The sequence below is a fragment of the Marmota marmota genome, unplaced genomic scaffold (genome assembly GCF_001458135.2).
Source record: "Marmota marmota marmota unplaced genomic scaffold, marMar, whole genome shotgun sequence".
Classification (NCBI taxonomy): domain Eukaryota; kingdom Metazoa; phylum Chordata; class Mammalia; order Rodentia; family Sciuridae; genus Marmota; species Marmota marmota.
The window spans coordinates 1368024-1391159 of record NW_026000143.1 but is presented as its reverse complement, the minus strand read 5'-3'; the positions used below and the strand labels follow the sequence as shown (position 1 = coordinate 1391159).

General features: G+C 41.4%; 2 protein-coding genes across 5 annotated transcripts in view; one reads left to right on the top strand and one right to left on the bottom strand.

Moving 5' to 3' along the window:
• Positions 1–21723, bottom strand: part of Cfap92 (cilia and flagella associated protein 92 (putative)) — a 39822-nt gene extending 18099 nt beyond the window's left edge. For all 4 annotated transcript variants that reach the window (XM_048786271.1, XM_048786269.1, XM_048786270.1 and 1 more), the window contains exons 1-7: positions 21574–21723; positions 20773–21056; positions 19919–20109; positions 19487–19691; positions 16936–17079; positions 15678–15765; positions 15043–15167 (exon numbers count right to left, since the gene is read on the bottom strand). In XM_048786271.1, coding sequence (XP_048642228.1) covers positions 15043–15167; positions 15678–15765; positions 16936–17079; positions 19487–19691; positions 19919–20109; positions 20773–21034 — 1015 coding nt within the window. In that variant the 5' untranslated portion in view covers positions 21035–21056; positions 21574–21723. The remainder of the gene's footprint in view (positions 1–15042; positions 15168–15677; positions 15766–16935; positions 17080–19486; positions 19692–19918; positions 20110–20772; positions 21057–21573) is intronic.
• Positions 21033–23136, top strand: part of Efcc1 (EF-hand and coiled-coil domain containing 1) — a 25440-nt gene continuing 23336 nt past the window's right edge. Inside the window, exon 1 of the mRNA XM_048786257.1 lies at positions 21033–21077. Within this exon, the coding sequence (XP_048642214.1) occupies positions 21033–21077 (45 nt within the window). The remainder of the gene's footprint in view (positions 21078–23136) is intronic.

Sequence of the window (23136 nt, the reverse complement as noted above, 5' to 3'; positions counted from 1 at the left end):
CAAAGGGAGGAGAACGCGGTTAGGAGGCGGCTCTATTGCGCCCCCGCGAGGCCACGCAAGAAGCGAACAGCCTACCTCCAGGCGCAGGGGTGTGCAGGGCCACCCAATCTCGGCCTGGGGAGAGGCTGATGCAGCAAATCAGTGGCACATCTCTGCAAGACAGTGTGCCTCCATACCATCCATACCAGCCTAGTGGCACATTGTTCCTGGGTGTATCGTATTCTCAACTGCATCTGTTAATCTTGTGGTGAGGGTGTTAGGATCCTGTGCTCACATCTTGGGGGAAAGGGTACAGGGGATTGAACCAGGGGTGCTTAAACCCTGAGCCCTGTCCCCAGCCCTTTTTATATTTTATTTAGAGACAGGGTCTCATTGAGTTGCTTAGGACCTTGCCAAATTGCTGAGGCTGGCCTCCACCTTGTGATCCTCCTGCCTCAGCCTCCTGAGCCGCTGGGATGACAGGAAAGTACCACCCCATTTGGCTCATGCAGAGCACTTGCTTGGCACATGTGAAGCACTGGGTTCGATCCTCAGTACCACATAAAAATAAATAAATAAAATAAAAAACTAAAAAAAAAACAACTAAAAAAATTATTGAAAGATTATCTAAAAAAAAAAATGTGCTGGCAGGATTCTTGTGCCATAATTAAAAAGCATTTATTGAATTATCTATAGTGTTCATGAATCTAGTTAGACAAAAATAAGTAAGATATTGTCTCTGCCCATGAGGAGTTTAAAATTTAGGTGGGAATCAACTCATAAAAAGTCAGAAATGCACCAGGCTTGCGGTGGTGCACGCCTGCAATCCCAGAGGCTTGGGAGGCTGAGGCAGGAGAATCCTGAGTTCAAAACCAGCCTCAGCAAAAGCAAGGCCCTAAGCAACTCAGGGAGACCCCCGTCTCTAAATAAAATACAAAATAGGGCTGGGGATGGGGCTCAGTGGCTCAGTGCCCCTGAGTTCAATCCCCAGTACCCCAAAACAAAGGTCAGAAATGCAATATCGTAGCAGGGAATGGTGGGGTGCATCTGTGATACCAGCCATTCTGGAGGCTGAGGCAGGAGGATCACAAATTCGAGGCCAACCTCAGCAATTTAGTGAGACCCTGTCTCAAAATAAAAATAAAAAGGTCTGACGTGTAGCTCAGTGTAGGACACTCTTGGGTTCAATTCCCAGTATCGAAGAAGGAGGAGGGGAGAGGGAGAGAAGAAAAGAAAAGAAAAGAAAAGAAGAAACATCATATCATATATGTATATGTGTAAGATTCCAGACAATCAATACCAGGAAGAACGAGGGAACTCAGACTTGGAAATCCAGTTTTCACCATACTGTAGTTCTTTCACTCTGTTCTCCTCTTCACTAGTTTTCTGTTTCTTTTATGCATATCAATTTTAGGCAGAAAAAAATATAGCATTTAATTACACATCTATCATATAGAAATGACTCAATTTCTTTTTAATTCGTTTTGTTTGCTGCAGTGCTGAGGATCTTGCAGGTCCTTGTGCAGGCCAGGCAAGCACTCAACCCCTGAGCCCCGTCCCCAGCCCTTCTTCTGTTTAATTTAGAGACAGGGTCTCACTGAGTTGCTTAGGGCCTTGCTGAGGCTGGCCTCCACCTTGCGATCCTCGTGCCTCAGCCTCCAGAGCCATTGGTCTTACAGTCCAATGGCTTGAGCTACCTTGCCTGGCTAATCCACTCTCTTTAATGCTTCCCTCCAAGGTGCCACTTACCAAACCCACCACAGCACCTATTAAACAGAATTGTAATTCCTTATTTGATGGCTTCCAGTAGACACTAGAGACTTTCATGTGCCCATATGTGCAGCATCAAAGATCAGGAACACAAAAGTATTGGTGGGGTGGGATGGAGAGAGATGGAGGGGACAATGAGGGCAAGTGAACAGAAGATGACATGGTGGCTGGATGGAGGATAGGTGGGTGGATGGATGGATGGATGGATGGGTAGATAGAGATGAATGGATGGATAGATGGAAGGATGGATAAATGGATGGACAGATACATGGATAGGTATGGATTGATGGATGGATACGTGAATGGGTGGATGGATGGAAGGAAGGATGCATGGATGGATGGATAGACGAATGGATACATAGATGGATATATAGACAGATGGATGGATGGATAAATAGATGGATGGATTGATGGATGGATGTATTCATAGATGGATGGACAGATAAAGGGATGGACAGAGATAGAGGGATAATAGAATATTGATGGATGAATGGATGGATAGATAGATGGATAAATGGATGGACAGATACATGGATAGGTATGGATTGATGGATGGATACGTGATGGGTGGATGGATGGATGGAAGGATGCATGGATGGATGGATAGATAAATGGATGGATGTATTCATAGATGAATGGATAGATAAAGGGATGGACAGAGATAGAGAGATGGATAATAGAATATTGATGGATGAATGGATGGATGGGTGGATGGATAGATACACGGATAGACAGAGAGATGTATGGATAGACAGATGGATTGATCAAAGGATCAATAGAAAATAAATGATTGATGGATGGATAAAAAATAAATGGATGGACGGATAGATGGATAGTAGATGGATGAATGGATGGATGGATGGATAGATGGACAGATGGAAGGATGGATAGATAAATGGAGATGGATAGATGAATGAATGGATAGAGAGATGAATGGGTTGATGGATGAATGGATGGATGGATAGATGAATGATTAGATGATGGATGGATGGATTTATTTGTAGATGGATGGATCGAAATTGGATGGATACAAGGATCAAGATTAATGAATGAATACATAGATAGATGAAGGGAGGGATGGATGAATGGATGGACAGATGGAAGGATGAATAAATGGATAAACAGATGTATTGAGGGTTGGATGGATGGATAGATTAATGGACCAATGGATGGGTAAAATGATAGATGGATAGATGGATGGATGGATAGATAAATAGTCAGATGGATTGATGAATGGATGCATAAAATGATGGATAGATAGATGGTTAGATGGAAGGTTGGATAGATAGATGGATGAATAGAGAGACGAATGGATGGATAGACAGACTGAAGGATGCATGGATAGATAGATCCATAGATGGATGGATAAATGGATTGATGGATGGATGGACATATGGACGGATGGGGAGATGGATGAATGGATGGATAGATACATAAATAGAGAGATCAATGGATATATAAATACATAAATGAGTTGAAGGATAAATGGATACATGGATGCATGAATAGACAGATGGACTGATGGATGGATAATTCGATGGATAGACAGATGGGTTGACAGAGGATGGATGGATGGATGGACAGGTAGATGGTTGAATGGATGGATAGAAGGATGGAGGGATGGAGGAATAGATAGGTAGAAGGATAGATTGATGGATAGATGGATAAATAGATGGGTATAATGATAGATGGATAGTTGGATGGATGGAAGGATACATAGAGGAATGGATGGATAGATGGATACAGGGATGGATGGATGGATGGAATGATGGGTAGATGGATAACTGGTTAGATAGATGGATAGACAGATGAACAGATGGAAGGATACACAGATGGATTGATAAATGCATGGAAACATGGATGGATAAATGGATATACAGATGGATTGATGAATGGATAGATGGATGAATTCATAGATAGAAGAATAGATTGATGGATGGGTGTATGGATAGATAGGTAGATGGTTGGAGGGATGGATGGATTGATGGATAGATAGAAGAATGGACTGGTGGATGGATAGATGCATAGATGGTAGAATGGATGGATGGATAGATGGTTGCATGGATGGATGGAAAGATGGATGGATGAATGGATATACAGACAGATTAATAGATAGATACATGGATAGAGATGGATAAATAGATGGATGGATTGATGGATATATAGATGGATAGATGGATGGATGGATGGATGGATGGATAGAAGGATAGATGGACAGGTTGTTGGATAGATGGATAGAAAAATGGATTGATGGGTAGATAGATGGAATGATGGATGATAGAAGGATGATTCAATAGATGAAAAGATGGATGAATCAAGGATAGACAAATGGATTCATAGAAGGATGGATGGTTAGATGGATGAATGGATAGATGAATGATGGAGAGAGAGATGTATTGATGGGTGGATAGATAGAAGGATCGATAGACAAATGGATTGATAGATATAAAGATGGATGGATAAATAGATGGGTGAATTGATGGATGGAAGGATGGAATGAAGGATGGCTGGATGGGTATATGGTTATAATGGATGGATAGATACACGGGTGTATGGATGACTGGAGAGACAGACAGATCTATTCATACAAGGATGGATGAATAGGTGGATGAATGGATAGATGGATGAATGGATGAATAGAGAGATGGATGGATAGGCAGATGGATTGATGGGTGGATGGATAGAAGGATCGATAGACAAATAGATGGATGGATAGATAGAGAGAAAGATATGAAGATGGATGATTGATGAAAGTATAGATGGATTGCTAGACTGATGAATGGATGGAATGATGGATGGCTAGATGGAAAGATGGTTAGATGGATGGATAGATAGATGGATATATGGATAAATACAGGGACAGACAGGTGGATTTATAGATAGATGGATATATAGACAGGTGGATGGATTGATAAATGGATGGATAGAGAGAGATGGATAGATAGATGGATCAATAGATGGATGAATAGATATATAGAGGAATGGATTGGTGGATAGATGGATGAATAGATTGATGAATGGATAGATAGATAGATAGATAGATAGATAGATAGATAGATAGATGGATATATTGATGGATAGATAGATGGATGGATTGATGGATATATAGATGGAAAGACAGATATATAGATGGATGGATGGATAGACAGACGGATGGATTGATGGATGGATGGATAAAATGGTGGTTGGATAGATGAATTGATAGATGGGTCGATTGACAAATGGAGGGATAAATAGATGGATGGATGGAAGGATGGATAAATGGATGGATAGATGGATCATTAGATGAATAGATGGGTAGATAGATTAATGGATTGATAGATGAACAGATTAATGAATGGATAGATGGATAATGGATGGATAGATGAATGGATAGAAGGATAGATGGATTTATAGGTGGATGGATTATAGAGAGATAGACAGAGGGATTGATAGATAGATTGATAGAATGATGGTTGGATAGATAGAAGAATGGATTTATGAATAAATAGATGGATGGATTGATGGATATATAGATGAAATGATAGATATATAGGTGGATGGACTGATGGATAGATGGATGGCATGATGGATGGATGGATGAACAGATAGATGGATTCATTGATGAATGGAGGGATTTATGGGATCATAAATGGATGGATAGATGAATAGATGGATGGATAGATGGATCATTGGATGGATGGATGGATGGATTAGATAGACGAATGGATTCACAGATGGATGGATAGATGGGTGGATTGATGGCTGGATGGATAGATAGACGAATAAATTCATGGATGGAGGGTTAGATAGATTTATAAGTAGATGGATATATAGATAGATTGGTAGAGAGATGGATAGATAGACAGATGGATTAATAGATGGACCAACAATGGATGGATACATACATAGACGAATGGATTGATAATGGATGGATAGATAGACAAATGGATTAATGGATGGATGGATAGATGGATGAATGGAGGGATAGACAGATGTATTTATAGATGGATGGATGAAGAGATAGATGGATGGAAAGATGGATAGATGTATAGACAGATGGATTGATAGATGGATGGTTGAAGAGATAGATGGATAGAAAGATGGATGGATGTATAGACAGATAGATTGATAGATGGATTGATGGATGGATTGATGAATGGATAGATAGATGGATAGATACATAGACAAAGAGATTGATGGAAGGATAGCTAGATGGATGGATGAAATGATAGATAGATGGTTGGATGAATGGATAGATGGATGGATAAATGGATTGAGGGTTGAATGGAGGGATAGACTGATGGATTCAGAGATGGTAGATAAATAGAAGGATGGATGGAAGGATGGATGGATGGATTGGTGGATGGATGGATGGATAGACAAATGGGTGGATGGATGGATAATAGACATTTGGATGGATAGGTACATGGATGATTCATAGATGGATGGATAGATAGGTGGATGGAGGAATGGATAGCTGGTTGCATGAGTGGATGGATGGATGCATAGAGATGGATTGATAGATGGGTAGATGGATAGATACATGGATGGATAGAGAGATTGATAGATGGATAAATGGATGGATTGATGGATGGATAGAAAGATGGATGAATGAATAGAAGGATGGATGGATGGATGGATAGATGATACATGGATAGATGGATGATTTGATAGGTGGATGATGGAATGATGGATGGATAGATAATTGGTTTGTTGGATATACACATAGATGGGTGGATGGAAGGACAGACAGATGGGTTAATAGACGGAGGGATGGATAAACAAATGGATAGATGGATGGATGGATAGACAGATGGATTGAAGGACGGATGAATTGGTAGACTGATTGATACAGTGATAGAAGAATGGATTGATGGATAAATGGATAGATGGATGGGTAGGTTGATAGATGGAAGAATGGATTGATGGATAGATGGATGGATCGATAGGTAGATGACTGGATTGATGGATGATAGATGGATAGAATGATGGATGGTTGGCTAGATGAATAGCAATTTAGATGGATGAATAGATAGATGGGTAGATATACAGACAATTTATAGATGGATGGATAGATAGATACATGGATGGATAGAGAGATGGATGGAATGACAGATGGATAGAAATATGGATGAATGAATACATAGATTAATGGATGGAAGGATGGAAGGATGGATGGATACATAGATAGATGGACTGATGGAGGGAGTGAGGGATGTGTAAATGGATGGATGCATTGATAGACTAATGGATTAGTGGAAGGATGGAAGGACGGATGGATGATTGATGAATGGATGCAGAGATAGAAGAATGGATTGATAGGTGGAAGGAGTAGTGGATGGATGGATGAATGGATAGACAGAGGGATGGATAAATAGATGGATACATGGACAGATGGATAGATGAATGGATAGATAGTTACATGGATAGATGGAATGATGGATGGATGGATTAATGGAAGGATGGATGGAATAAAGGATAGTTGGACAATTGGTTAGATGGGTGGATAGATGGATGAATGGAAGGATAGACAGATGGATGGAAAAAAAGAATGGATATACAGATGGATTGAAGGATGAATAGATGGATGCACGCAGAGATAGAAGAATGGATTGATGGATAGATGGAGTAATAGATGGATGGATGGATAGATGGATGGATAGGTATATGGTTGCATGTATTAGATAGATATATGAATGGATGGACTGGAAGATGGATGGATAGATGAATGTAGACAGATGGGTGGATGGATAGATTGTAGGATGAATGAATGGATAAATGGATAGATAGATGGATAAATAGATACATGGATAGACGGATGGATGGAGAGATAGACGGATGGATTTGTAGTTGGACAAATGGGTAGATTGATGGATTGAAAATGGATGGACAGAAGGATCGAGATTGATAGATGAATGCATAGATGGATGAAAGGGGGATGGATAGATGGATGGAAGGATGATAAATGGATAAATAGACAGATGTATTAATGGTTGGATGGATGGATAGACTAATAGATAGATGGATGGATGGACAGAAAGATAGATGGATGGGTAGATAAATGATTGGATGGATGGACAGATGATACATGAATGAATAAATAGACAAACGGATTGACAGATGGATGAATCCATAGACAGACAAATAGATTGATGGATAGATAAATTAATGAATGGACAGATGGATGGATGGATAGATGAGCAGATGAATTATGGATAGATGTATGGATGGATGGATGAATAGATAGTTGGATAGATGAAATGAAGGATGGATGATGGATGGTAGGATGGATGGATAGAATGTTGCATGAATAGATGGATAGATAGATGGATAGATCTACTGACAGATTGATGGATGGAGGGATAGATAGATGGATGGATAGAGATATAGATGGGTGAATAAATAAATGAATGGATTTATAGATAGAAGGATAGATGGATAGGTGGATAGACAGATAAATGGATAGATAGATAAATGGATTGATGGATAGATGAATAAATGATGGATAGATAGATGGAGGGATAGATGGATGGATGGATAGATAGACAGATGGATTGAAGGATGTATGAATATATGGATCTCTGGATGGATGGAAATAGACAAAAGGATTGATGGATAGATGGATAGATGGATGGATTGATAGATGGAATGATGGATGGATGGATGGATAGGGAGATAGATGGATAGATGGATGGATGGATAGGAAGATACATGGATTATTAATGAATGGATGGATAGATAGTTGTATGGATGGATGGAGAGATGGATGGATGGATACATAGACAAATAGATCAATGGATAGATAAATACATGGATGGATAGATGGATGCATGGATAGACAGACAAAAGGCTTGATGAATGAATGGATGGAATGATGGATAGATGGATGGGGAGATGGATAGAAGGATAGGTAGATGGATGGATTATTAATGGATGGATAGATAGATGGATGGATGGATGGACAGATGGTTGTATGGATGGATGGAGAGATAGATGGATGGATGGATATACAAATAGATTGATGAATGGATAGATAGATACATGAATGGATGGATGGATAGAGTGATGGATAGATGGATAAATACATGGATAGATGGGTAGATGGATGGATAGATGGATACATGGTTAGAAAGATGAATTGATTAATGGATGGATAGAATAAAGGATGGATATATGGATAAATAGATGGATAGATGGAAGAATGGACAAATGGGTTGATAGAAGATGGATAGATGGAGAAATGGATGGATAGAATACATAGATGAGTGGCTAGATGGATGCTGAAATAGAAGAATGATTGATGGATGAAAGGATGGATAGATGGATGTATAAGTAGATGGTTAGTTGGATGGATGGATAAATAGATGGATAGATAGGTAGATGTATGGATTGATGGAAGGATGGATAAATAGATAGGTAGAATGATGGATGGATGAATAAATAGATGGTTGGATGAATAGATAGATAGAAGGATGGATTGATGAATGGATGAATAAAATGATGGATAGATGGATGATAGATGGATAGAGAAATGAATGGATAGAGAGATGGATGGATGAATAGATAGATTAAAGGATGCGTGAATAGATGGATCGATGGAGATAGACGAATGGATTGATGGATGGATGGAATGATGGATGGGGAGATGGATGGATGGATAGGTAGATGCATGGATTATTAATATTAATGGGTGGATGGAGAGATAGATGGAAGGATGGATACATAGACAAATGGATTGATGGATGGATGGATAGAAACTTATATGGATGGATGGAGAGATGATGGAGAGATGGATGGATACATAGACAAATAGATTGATAGATAGATTAATGGATGGGTGGATAGATAAATATATAGATGGATTTATACATGAATAGATAGATAGATGGATGGATAAATAGAGGGATGGATTAATGGATGTATAGATAGATAGAAAGATGAATGGATTGATGGATAGATATATGAATGGTTGGATGGATGGATGACAGATAGATGGATCAATGGATGAATTAGGGGTATACATATGGGATCATAGATGGATGGATGGAGAGATGGATGGATTGATGGTTGATTGGATAGATGGATTGTTAGATGGGTGGATGGGATAGATAGATGAATGGATTGAACGATAGATGGATAGATGGAGGATGGATGGTTGGATGAATGGATGGATATATAGATGATAGATCAATGGATGAATCAAGGAATAGACAAATGGATTCATACATGGATGGAAAAGTAGATATATAGATGGTTAGATGAATGGATTAATGGATACATGGTTGGATTGATGGATAGATGAATAGATGGATCATTAAATGGAAGGATGGATAGATAGACAAATAGATTGATAAATGGATGAATTGATGGATGGAAATATGGATTAATAGATGGATGAATGGATAGACAGGTTAATGGATTAATGAATAGATGAATGAATTTATGGATGGATTAATGGATGGATAGTTAGATGAATGGATTGATGGATAGACAGAGATATATGATGGATAAATAGATGGGTGGATTAATGGATGTGTAGATGGAAGATAGATGGATAGATGGATAGATTGATGAATGGATGGATAGATAGTCAAATAGATGGCTGTATGGGTAGATGGATAGATAGATGGATCGATGAATGAATGGAGGGATAGACAGATGGATTCATAGAAGGATAAATGGGTGGATGGATAGATTTATGGATAGATGGACTTATGGGTTGATAAATGCATGTATGAATGAATAGATACATTGATGAATGAATAGATAGATGATGGATAAATGCATGTATTGATGGATTGGTGAATAGAATGATGAATGGATGAATAATTGGATGGATGGATAGACGAATGGATTGATGGATAGATGAATGGATGGAATGATGGATAGATGAATAATTGGTTGGCTGGATGGATGGATGGATAAATGAATAGATGGGTACATGCGAAGATAGAAGAATGGATTGATGGATGGATGGATGGATAGATAGATGAATGAATAGATAAGTGGTTGGATGGATGGATAGATGAATGGATTGATAGATGGGTGGATGAAATGATGGATGGATATTGTTTGGATAGATGAATAGATAGATGGATGGATGGAAGCATAGACAGATGGGTTGATAGATGGATGGATAGATAGATAAATAGATGTATAGATAGAGAAATCAATGGATAGATAAATAGTCAGATGATTGATGAATGGTTGGCTGGCTGGATGGGTAGTAGATGGATGGATAGATGAATGCAGAGGTAGATAGAAGGATGAATTGATGGATGGATAGATGGATGGATGGATGGATGGATGGATGGAAAAATGGATGAAGGAATGGAGGGAATGATAGACAGATTAATAGATGGATGGATGGATGGATGGATGCAGAGATAGAAGAATGGATTAATGGATGAATGTAGTAATGGATCAGTGGATAGATAGATAGATGGGTTGGATAGCTGGATGGATGGATGGATGGATGGATGGATGGAGGCATGGATGGAGGCATGGACAGATGGATGGATAGTTTGGTGCATGGATAGATTGATGAATAGATGGATGGATAATTGTTTGGGTATATGGACAGACAGATGGATGAATGGATAGAAGGATAGACAGATGGGTTGACATATGGACAGATGAATGGATGAAAAATGGATGGATGGATGTAGAGAGGGATGGATAGACAGATGCATCAATGGATAGATGGATGGATGCAGAGAGAAGAATGGATTGATGGATAGATAGATAGATGGAGTAATGGATGGATGGATAGATACATAGACAGATGCATAAATAGGTAGATGGTTGGTTGGATGGATGGATAGATGGATAAATGGAGGGAATGATGGGTGGATAAATGGGTAGATGGTAGAATGGATGGAAGGATACATGATTGCATGGGTGGATGGATAGATTGATGGGATGATATACAGATAGATTGATGGGATGATATACAGATAGATTGATAGATGATAAATAGATACATGGATAAATAGGAGGGAATGATAGAAAGATGGATGGATGAATGAATTGATGGATATATAGATGGATGGAAGGAAGAGTAGATGGACAGGTGGATGAATAGAAGTATAGATGGACAGATGGATGAATGTATAGACAGATGGATAGATGAAATGATGGATGAGTGAATGGAGAGACAGACAGATGGATTGATAGATGTATGAATGGATAGATAGATACATGGATAGATGAATGGATGGATAGATAGATGGATGGATAGAGAGATCAATGGATAGATAAATAGATGGATTGATGGATAGATAGATGGATCAATGGATAATTGGTTGGATGGATGGATAGATAGATGGATGGATAGATGGATAGATTGATGGATGTATGGATTAATGGATGAATAGATGGATAAATAGATGGATAGATGGACAGAGGAATAGATAGATGGGTGGAAATGATGTATGGAATGATGGATAGACAGATGGATGGATGGTTGAATAAATAAAGAGTTGGATGAATAGATGGATGGAAGATAGACAGATGGATTGAGACATGGATGAATGGATGGTTGAATGGGTAGATAGATAGATGTATTAATAGATGAATGGATTAATAGATAAGATGAATGGATGTATAGATTAATGAATGGATAGATGGATGGATAGAGAGATGGATGAATGAATAGATAGATAGTTTGGTGCATGAATGGGTAGAAGGATGGATGCATAAATAGAAGAGTGGATTGATGGATGCATGAAATAATGGATGGATGAATGGAAAGATAGATGGATAGTTAGATGGTTGGATAGATAGATAGATGGATAGATGATGGACAGATGGAATGATAGATGAATGGATGAATGGATAGATGGATGAATGAATGGATGGATGCATGCATATATACACAGACTGATGGATGGATGGATAGATAGATATATGGATGGATAGACAGATCGATAAATGGATGGGTAGATGGTTGTATAGATAGACAAATGGATTGATGGATGATAGTTGTTTGGATGGATGGATAGATAAAGAGATGGATTGATAGATAGATGGATGGAGATAGATGGATGGGATTATAGATAATGGATAAAGAGGTAAATAAATAGATGGATGGATGGATAGATAGGTAGATGGGTAAATTGATAAATGGATGGATAGATGGATGTATGGAATGATAGATGGATAGATGGTTGGTTGGATGGATGGATGAATAGATAGGTAGATGAATATTTGGATGGGTGGCTAGATTATTGTATGGATGGATAGATAGATACATGGATAGATAAATGGATGGATATAAAGATTGATGGATAGATAAATAGATAGGCTGATTGATGGATAGATAGATGGATGGAGGGATGGAAGGAGGGGTGGATTGATGGATGGATGGATAATTGGTTAGATGTGTGGATAGATAGATGGATCAATGAAATGACTGATAAATTGAGGGATAGATGGGTAAATATATGCTGTATGCATAGAAGGATGGAAAGAAAGGAGGATGGATGGATATGTGGATGGCTGGATATATGGATGGATGGATGGATAAATGAATGGATGGATGGATAAATGAATGGATAAATAAACAGATGGATAGATGGATTAATGGATAGATGGATGGATGGGATGATGGATGATGGATAATTAGTTGAATCAATGGATAGATAAATTGATGGATGGATATATATGTTTGGTGTGATGGAAGGATAGATGGATGAATGGATGGATAGACAGATGGGTGGATGGATCGATGGATGGGTCAGTGAATGGATGGTGGATGGATAGATGGATGGATGGATAGATGGATTGAGGTGGATTGAAGAACAAATGGATAGATCAATGTATAAATGGATGGATGGACTGATGAAGATGGATGGGTGGATGAAGGATAGATGGATGAACAGGTATATAAACAGATGAATTGATGGATGGATGGATATATAGATGAATGGATTGATGAATGGATGGATGAATGGATGAATAGATGAATGGTTATATTGATTTATGAATTGATGGATGCATGGGTTAATAAATGAATAAATGATAGATGATGAATGGATAGATAGATGAATAGATGGATGGATGGATAGATGGATGTATGGATCAATGGTTAAATAGAAGAATGGGTAGATAGATGGATGGATGGAGAGGTAGATGGATGGATGGGTGGGTGGGTGGATGGATGGATGGATGAATGGATGGAAGGAAGGAAAGAAGTAGATGAATAGATAGATGGATATATGGATAGACAGAATGATGGGTGGATGGGTTCATGAATAGATAGATGGATATATACATGTTTGAATGGATGGGTAGATAGGTGGATGGTTAGACAGATGGATGGATAGATGGATGGATGGATGGATAGATAGATGGATGGTTTGATAGATGGATAAATGGATGGATAGATTGACAGATAGATGGATAGATGGATGGATGGATGGATGGATGAACAGATGAATGGATTGACAGTTGAATGGATGGATGAATGAATAGGTAGATAAATAAATGGATAGGTGGATGAATAGGTAGAGAGATGGGTGGATGGATAGATGTATGGAGATGGATAGATGGATGGATGATGAATAGATGGGTAGATGGATAGATGAATGGGAAGATGGATGAATGGATGGATGGATGGTAGGATAGATTAATGGATAGATGGATAGTTGGATGGATGGAGAGATGGATGATTATAATCACAGATGTATGTATAGATGGATAGACAGATGGATAGAAGATGTATGGATGTATGGATGAATGCATAGGTGGATAGATGGATAAATGAATGGAATGATAGATTAATGGATGGATGGAATGATAGATGGAATAATGTATAGGTGGACTGATGGATGGATGGATAGATGGATGGATAAATAGGTGGATGGTTGGATAGATAGGTGAATGGTTGGATGGATAAATGGATGGATGGATAGATAGATGAGTGGATGTATGGATGGGTGGTAGAATAGATTGATGTTTGGATGGAAAGATAGATGGTTAGATGCATGGATGGATGTATAGATAGATACAAAGATGGATGGATGGATGGATGGATGGATGGATGGATGGATGGATGGATGGATGGTTTTGTAGGTAGATGGATGGATGGATAGATAGACTAATGGATAGGTAGATGGACCTTAGATAGAATAATAAATAGGTGGATGGACAGATTGGTGGATGGTAGGGATTGGATGAATACATTGAAAATACATATAGCATAGTGTCTAACTTTCGGTAAGATATCAAAGAATCCTATTCAAACATTATAAATTTGACATATTTTATAATTTGCAGTCGAATTATAAAATTTCAAAATCTCACTCTTACTTTGAGATCTTTGTTTTTCTAACATGTCTGTTAAGCTGTTTAATGATTTTTTCTCAATAAATTCCTTAATCTCCAACATTGTTGCCCCGGCCAGAGGAACAACTGGTGTTCTTGAAGTGCTTCGTCTAGAAATTCCACAAAGAGAAAAAAAAATTAATGAAGATTAAAAAAAAACATCAGATGGATGTGGGGGCACATGCCTGTAATCCCAGAGGCTTGGGAGTCTGAGGCAGGAGGATCATGAATTCAAAACCAGCCTCAGAAAAAGCAAGGCCCTAAGTAACTTAGTGAGACCCTGTCTCTAAATAAATACAAAAAAAGGATAAGGGATGTGGCTCAGTGGTCAAGTACCCCTGAGTTCAATCTCTAGTATCTCCCCCCCCAAAAAAAATTGCACCTCAGAAGGTGACCATTTTGAGGACTGCATGCAGAGACCACCATGCTTGAGGCACATGTGCATATAAACACAAGCTTTTCTTTCTTTCTTGTTCTTTAATTTTGCCTGGGTTGCACGAGTTCCAACTTAACCACAATTACTAAATTAAAGAGAAAACTTGCCCTGAGTTGTAACAGGTCTCATCCAAGAGGGGCTCTCTTCCCACCCCACCCACAAAATAACAGGATACCATCCTTACCGAATTGAAGAAAGATCATCCATTTTGAGTGACTTTTCATAGTCCTCATTGTTCTTGGAAATGATTTCAGGTTCTGCTTGGTGAGAACCTAATAATATTAGCAAATGTCACCAAAGTTCTTATTCCATGCTGATTCAGTAAGAAACAGGGACCCCCTTACACATTTCTGTAATGCTGGCCTTGAGGCAGAAGGCCAGGTGTGTGGTAAGCACCCCAAAAAAGAAATTTTGGGGCTGGGGTGGTGGCTCAGTGGTAGAGCACTTGCCTAGCATGTGTGAGGCACTGGGTTCAATTCTCAGCACCATGTATAAGTAAATAAAATAAAAGTCCATTGACAACTTAAAAATATTTTTCAAAAAAAGGTTTGTTAGTCATTACCAAGCGCATGGATAATGAATATGTGGATGAGACTCATTCTAATTATTTGGACAAATGTAGGCCATCACAGAGAAAAAAGAAGAAAATGTATTACATATTAAATTGTCCACTTTGGTACTGTTTAGACCTGGGCACTCTTCAGATGCAAAAAAAAAAAAATCTATTGGGAATATTAAGCAATTTTCATTCCTATTAGCAGAGGGAATAGTAAGATGTTTAGGGAAATTTTTTAAGGAAAGTACATGTGGTAACATATTAGTGATCTCAGAATATAGTAATATGACATGCATCCTCATCTTATAGATGAGAAATTTGCTTTCATATTCATCTAGGGTCTGGGGTTTTAGCTCAGTGGTAGAGGGCTTGCCCAGGGATACTCCACAGCAGGTCCAACCACCAGAATGGGAAGTTACACCCCCATATACATGATATGTCAAAATGCACTCTGTCATGGAGAGCTATAAAGAACAAATTTTTAAAATTAAAGAAAAAAAAAAAAACACAAAGAAGTTTGTTTTCCTATGCTGAGAAAAATGTTACACAGATGGCCATAGGTGGTGGAATGATTATTTTTCCTTTTTAACTAATTTTCTGTATCTGCCGAATTTTCTTTATAAATCCACTTCTATCACTTCTAGGGTCAGCAACGTTTCTTGCAAAGTCATACAACAGATGAAAATTAAAGAAAAAGAACCAACAATAAAACTGATGGAGGGAGCAAGAGGGCAGGGCAGGGCCTTGCAGGATGGACCACGCTGTGGGCAGCTGCCGCTACACGGGAGGGATTGCAGTGCGTGTTTGCAGCCCGGCGGCTCCATCGATGGTTACCCCCCCACTACAATCTCCCTCACAACTTTTCCACAAAGGTACTGCTACTCACCTGGGAAAAGTTTTGCGTGTTTCTCTGCTTTTTCCGGTTTTCCTAAGAGACGCTCTTCATCCCACTCCTCTGTGTTGATGCTGGCTTTCTCGTGGCTCAGATCGCACTGTCTTCTCTGATCTAAAACCAAAAGTCTCACTTCCTCTAGAATGCGGGAGAAAGGATCGTGGACTCAGTCGGTTAGAGGCACCTCCTGCAGACCCTCTACCTCACCATCGCTTGACTCAAGATGGACATGAAGCAACAGGTAAGATAGATGAGGCCGAGCACAGGGCTGTCATCCCAGAAGCTGGGGAGGCTGAGACAGGAGGATGGCAAGTTGGAGGCCAGCCTCTGCAACTTAGCTGAGGTCCCCAGCTACTCAGTGAGACCCTGTCTCTAAATAAAATATACAAAGGGCTGGGGATGGGGCTCGATGGTTAAGTGTCTCCCAGGTTCAATTCCTAGTACCCCCCCCCAAAAAAAAAAAAACAAAAATAATAGACCACTATGCTAACAAGTTCTGGCTCATGAATTACCCTGCTGAATAAATTGCCTCTTTTCTTTGTAATTTGAAACAGACTTCTTAAAGCGTTCCTTCACTCCCAAGAAACAAAGAGTGTATATCGGGAATCCTGGGACCAAAGGCAGGATTTGGAGCCACAGGTACTCCAGACCCCACAGGAAACTATTAACAGTGATCACCTCTGGAGAGACATCATGCGATACTGATTTCTTTTTTCTCCTTTTGGTACTCTGTTGCTAAGTTGTTTTTACGAAGTTAATATGCACAGCCTTTATTAGTGGGAAAAATACAAATCACAATAGCCCAACCATCAACAGATGAATGGATAGAGAAAATGTGGTATCAGTATCTATACACTATGGAGTGGGGTTTTTATCTTATTATTATTTTATTTTATTATTTATTATCATTTTATTATTATTTATTATTTTATTATTGTTGTTGTTTTTGGTACCAGGGATTGAACCCAGGGTTGCTCAACCACTGAGTCCCAGCCACATCCCCTTTTTTATATTTTATTTAGAGACAGGGTCTCGCTGAGTTGCTCAGGGCCTGGCTAAGTTGCTGAGGCTGGCCTCCAACTTGCCATCCTCCTGCCTCAGCCTCCTGAGCCTCTGTGCTGACAGGTGTGTGCCACTGTGGCTGGGCATAATGATATTTTTATTCAGCCATACAGAAAAAAATGAAATTATGGCATTTGCAGGAAAATGGATGGAACTTGAGAACATTATGTTAATCAAAGCAAGACAAACTCAGAAAATCGAGGGTCATATGTTTTCTCTTATGTATGGGAGCTACCGAGGAAAATCAAAAAGGTGGGGGGTGTCATGAGACCAGTACAGTAGAGGAACCAGACGGAGGGAGAGGAGAGCAGGGAGAGGGGAACGATATTGGCCAAAAGACACTGTGTGTGAATATGTAATAGCAAATCCCATCATTATACATAATTATGGGGCTGGGGATAGAGCTCGGTTGGCAGAGAGCTTGCCTTGCATGCACAAGGTCCTGGGTTCAAGCCCCAGCACCACCAAAAAAAAAAGAAAGAAAGAAAACATAATTACAATGCACCAATAAAAATATGGGAAAAGAGCCCTGTGTTGGCACACACCTGTCATTCCCAATGGCTGGGGAGGCTGAGGCAGGAGGATGGCAAGTTAGAGTCCAGCCTCAGCAACTGAGCAAGACCCTAAGCAATTCAGCAAGACCCTGTCTCTAAATAAAATATAAAAAGGGCTGGGGAGGGGGCTCAGGAGTTAAGCACCCCTGGGTTCAATCCTGGGTACCCGCCCCCCCCCAAAAAAAGGTAGTTTAGTGAATCTCCACTAGGGGGCAGTGTTGGCCTCCTGGGGACATCTAGAAACGTCTAAAATGTTTTCAAGGGTCACTGTGAGACGCTATTGCTGACGGCTAGTGTAGAAAGACCCTGGATGCTACTAAACACCCTACCATGCCCAGGAAATGCACTACAAGCAGGATTTTGCCTGGACCAGAATGTCAACAGTGCCAAGAAAAGATCAAAAACGAGAGGCCCAAGTCCCCAGTGGCAGAACAGGTCCCCTTGAGAAGACAGGCCAGAAAGTGGGTGAAAGCCTGCTTCCCAGTATGCACCGTTGGTTCCAATTCTACCATTAAAACAAAAGTGATGATCATACTTTGCTCACTGTAAAATGGGGAGAATTATATTTGTCTGCAAGTAAAAAATAATAATGATTCTCTTACACACGTTTTCTTATTTTTTTTTTTCTTTTCTTTTTTTTACCACGAATTGAACCCAGGGGCGCTTAACCCCGGAGCCCGATCCCCAGCCTCTTTTTTATATTTTATTTAGAGACAGGGTCTCGCTAAGTTGCGTAGGGCTAATTTGCTGAGGCTGGCCTCCACCTTGCGATCCTCCTGCCTCAGCCTCCCAAGCTGCTCCAGGCAAAAGTTACAAATCTTGAAACATTTTATATTTCAGGGTTTTGGATGAGGGTTACTCAAACCATAGGGAGAAATCCCAAACTTCCAGAAACATCTCAAGAGTTAACACTGAAATGCCTGACTTACCGAAAGATCCTGCTTCTTCCAAATAACTGGCAGCCTTTAATCGGTAATACCTGACTTTCTTTGAAATCTTGTCCTTGGTGTCCCAGAGCCTCAAGGTTATTTTATGGAAATTCATTTTCTTTAGCAGTTCCTTCGTCACATTGACGTTAAAACTTTGGCTCCAAGACACCCATAATTTGCCACCTTCAAGCCATGGCTTAATAGTCTGTATTTTTAAAAAAAAAAAAAAAAAAAAAAAGGAGATATATATATATATCTCTTAAGAGAAAGTCATGTGATTGCAGGTTGTCAGCAGGGCTGGGTGGCCTGGGACCCTGAATTCCTAGCAAGCCCCAGGTGATGCTCACCCCGCGAGTCTCTGGAACACATTTTGCCGCAGTGCATAGTATTCTACTTGCCAGGACTCATGCGCACACACACCACACCACACACCTTTACTCCGGAGTCCAGGAACACCTTGGCCATTCCGGGAAATATCACCATGTCCACGATCTTAGGTTCCTCGTCATCTGGCAGGAGGAAATACTCAATGTGGTAGAAACGACGAAGCTTTGCGATGTGATTGTCTAGTTTGGGGTGTTTCTTGAATTTTTCCAGAATGTTTAGATATTTTCCTTTAATTCCTAGAAGGGGTTAAGTTGAATGAATGAGCTTTGTTTTCACCACGTGGGGGGAAAAGCAGGCCTCTCGCCACAGCCCCCTGGAGCCAAGTGCTATGGGAAGTGCCTCCCAGGGGCCCTGCATTGAAACTTTGATCACCAGCCTGTGCGGGCTGCTGGAATGTTCTAGAATGGTTTAAGAGGTAGAGAGCCTCGTGGGAGGAACTTAGGTCATTGGAATGTGGCCTTGAAAGGAACATTGGGGCCACAGGTGGCATCTGCCTGTCATCCTATGACTTGGGAGGCTGAGTCAGGAGGATCTCAAGATGGAGGCCAGCCTCAGCCACTTAGCAAGGCCCTAAGCAACTCAGTAAGACCTTGTCTCCAAATAAAATATAAAAAGGGCTGGGGACGGGGCTCAGGGGTTAAGCACCCTTGGGTTCAATCCTTTCCCACCCCCCCCAAAAAAAAAAAAAAAAACTTATGCTAAGTTGCTACATTGCTGAGGCTGGCCTCCAACTTTTGATCCTCCGGCCTCAGCCTCCAGAGCTGCTGGGATGGCAGTCGTGCCCCACGGGCATCCATAAAAAAATGCAGACTGACTGGGAGCACATCACCTGCTTCTCAGTAGCACAACCCACTTTTTTTTTTTTGCAAAATGAATTGGAATTCTGCTTGACCACCTACCAAAATTCACCGGGAATGCCAGAGAGATAATGAATTTGCAGGGGACCACCTGGGGGACGTCAGGCTCAAAGGGGCTGACGTGCTCTTCTTCCAAGGAGCCAAGGGTGCCGTAGCGACCGTCATAGTCGTACTCCTGCACCCTGGTCCCCAGGTAACCCTCCACCACACAGTCGTTGGTGGTCTGGAGAAAGCTGTGTAGAGAGGTCAGGGGGTCGATGATGGCCGCGTCCTCATCCTCCCACTCCCAGGCGTTCAGCGACATGATGCTGGGCTGGCTGTCCCGGCTGGGGGAGAAGAAAGGTGCAGTCACCCTCTGCCTGCAGGAGGGAAGCCCCGCCTCCTTGGGGAAGCCCCGCCCCTTCTCTCCTTCCCCTCTTCTCCTGCAGAGCTGTCCCCTCACCCTACCCAATGCCAGACATTGAATGGGCATTAGATGCTGGCCTGAGGGGACAAGTTCAAGATCTATAGAGGTAGCCCAGCACAGGCGGTGGCTCATGCCTGTCATCTCAGGCTGGGGAGGCTGAGGCAGGAGGACCGCAAGTGGGAGGCCAGCCTCAGCCACTGAGTGAAGCCCTAAACAACTCAGGGAGACCCTGTCTCTAAATAAAAAAATAGAAAGGGCTGGGGACGGGGCTCAGTGGGTGAGCCCCCCCCCTGGGTTCAATATCTGGTCCCCCCCAAAAAAAGAAAATCTATGGAGACACAATCCCGGGGACTGTTGGAGGCAGGCAGGGAGGCCGGGCTGGGACATCTGGAGTGAGGAGACACATAGGGACCGGGGTCCTCCAAGACGCGGGGTACCTGTGCGCGGAGTGGCAGCCCCTCGGCTCAGCCCTTGGCCTCAGTTGCCCCGGGGACTTGACAGCAGCGAAAATCCCCGCAGGCGGGCGCAGCAGCTGCGAGTCCCGCAGGCCCTGGCCCTTTGGCTTTGTTTGGCCGTTGCTAGGAGACGGGCGGGCACTCGAGGCTAGGGGCGGGGCTAGGGGCGGGGCCTCGGCGCCCAATCAAAGTCTGTCAAACTGGTGCGTTGGAGTTCCTAGACCAGTTGCGCTTTCATCCGTTCAGTCTTTAAGGAGCTCCTACTCTGGGCATAAGCACTTATTATGCGCCTGATGTTTTTCTTTTTCTTTTTTTTTTTTGGAGGGGGGTACCAGGGATTGATCTCAGGGGCACTGAACCCCTGAGCCCCCTCTCCAGCCCTATTTTGTATTTTATTTAGAGACAGGGTCTCCCTGAACTGCTTAGGGCCTCGCTTTGGCTGAGGCTGGCTTTGAACACTCGATCCTCCTGCCTCAGCCTCCCGAGCTGCTGGAACTACAGGGGGGCACCACCATGCCCTGCTATACAGACAGGGAGCTAACACTCTGGGCAATGTTGGAGCTCTTAGGGTTTGGGTCTAGAATGTCCCCCCAAAACTTGTGTGTTGGAAGCATGGTACCCCCATGCAGCAAGGTTCAAAAATGGGGCTTTTAAGCAATGACTAGTTCACAAGGGCTTTGACCTTATCCATGGATTAATCCATTGAAGACTAAATGCATTACTGGGGGTGGGGTCTGCCTAGTTAAAGGAAGTAGGTCACTGGAGAAGTACCCTCCCCAGTGGTGTGGCTCTGTCTGTCTCTGTCTGTCTGTTCCTCTCTCTCATTCCTTTTCCTGGCTGCCATGAGCTGAGCCTATTTCTTCCCTAGATGTGCCTAAGAATCCCCCAGAACAAATATCAGAAATTAGATTCTGGCCCATATCTGTAATACCAGCACCTCCGGAGGCTGAGGCAGGAGGATCGCAAGTTGGAGGCCAGCCTCAGCAACTTAGCCAGGCCCTCAGCAACTTAGCAAGACCCTGTCTCTAAATAAAAAAATTTTAAAAAGGGCTGAGGATGTGGCTAGTGGCTAAGCACTCCTGGTTCAATCTCTGGTACCAAAAAAAAAAAAATGGTTAGGCTGTACTTTGATAATGAATCAGGTGGGGAAAAGAGTGTTTGTACTCTTTGACCCAATATTACAACACCCAGGATCCAGAACAAACTGTTCTCCATATTATTTTAATGAAGAAAACGTTGAAAACCACTTCTTGGCCAGGTACAGGGGCGCACATCTGTAATCGCAGCAATTGAGAAGGCTGAGGCAGGAGGATCGCAAGTTGGAGGCCAGCCTCAGCAAAAAGACCCTAAGCAACTCAGTGAGAGATTCTGTCTCTAAATTAAATTTAAAAAAAAAAAAAAGAGGGCTGGGGGTGTGGCTTAGGGGTGTTGAGTGCCCCTGGTTAAGTCCCCAGTTGGAAAAAAAAAAATGGAGGAGGAGGAGGAGGAGGAAGGAGGAGGAGGAGGAGGAGGAGGAGGAGGAGGAGGAAGGAACGACTCTGGGAG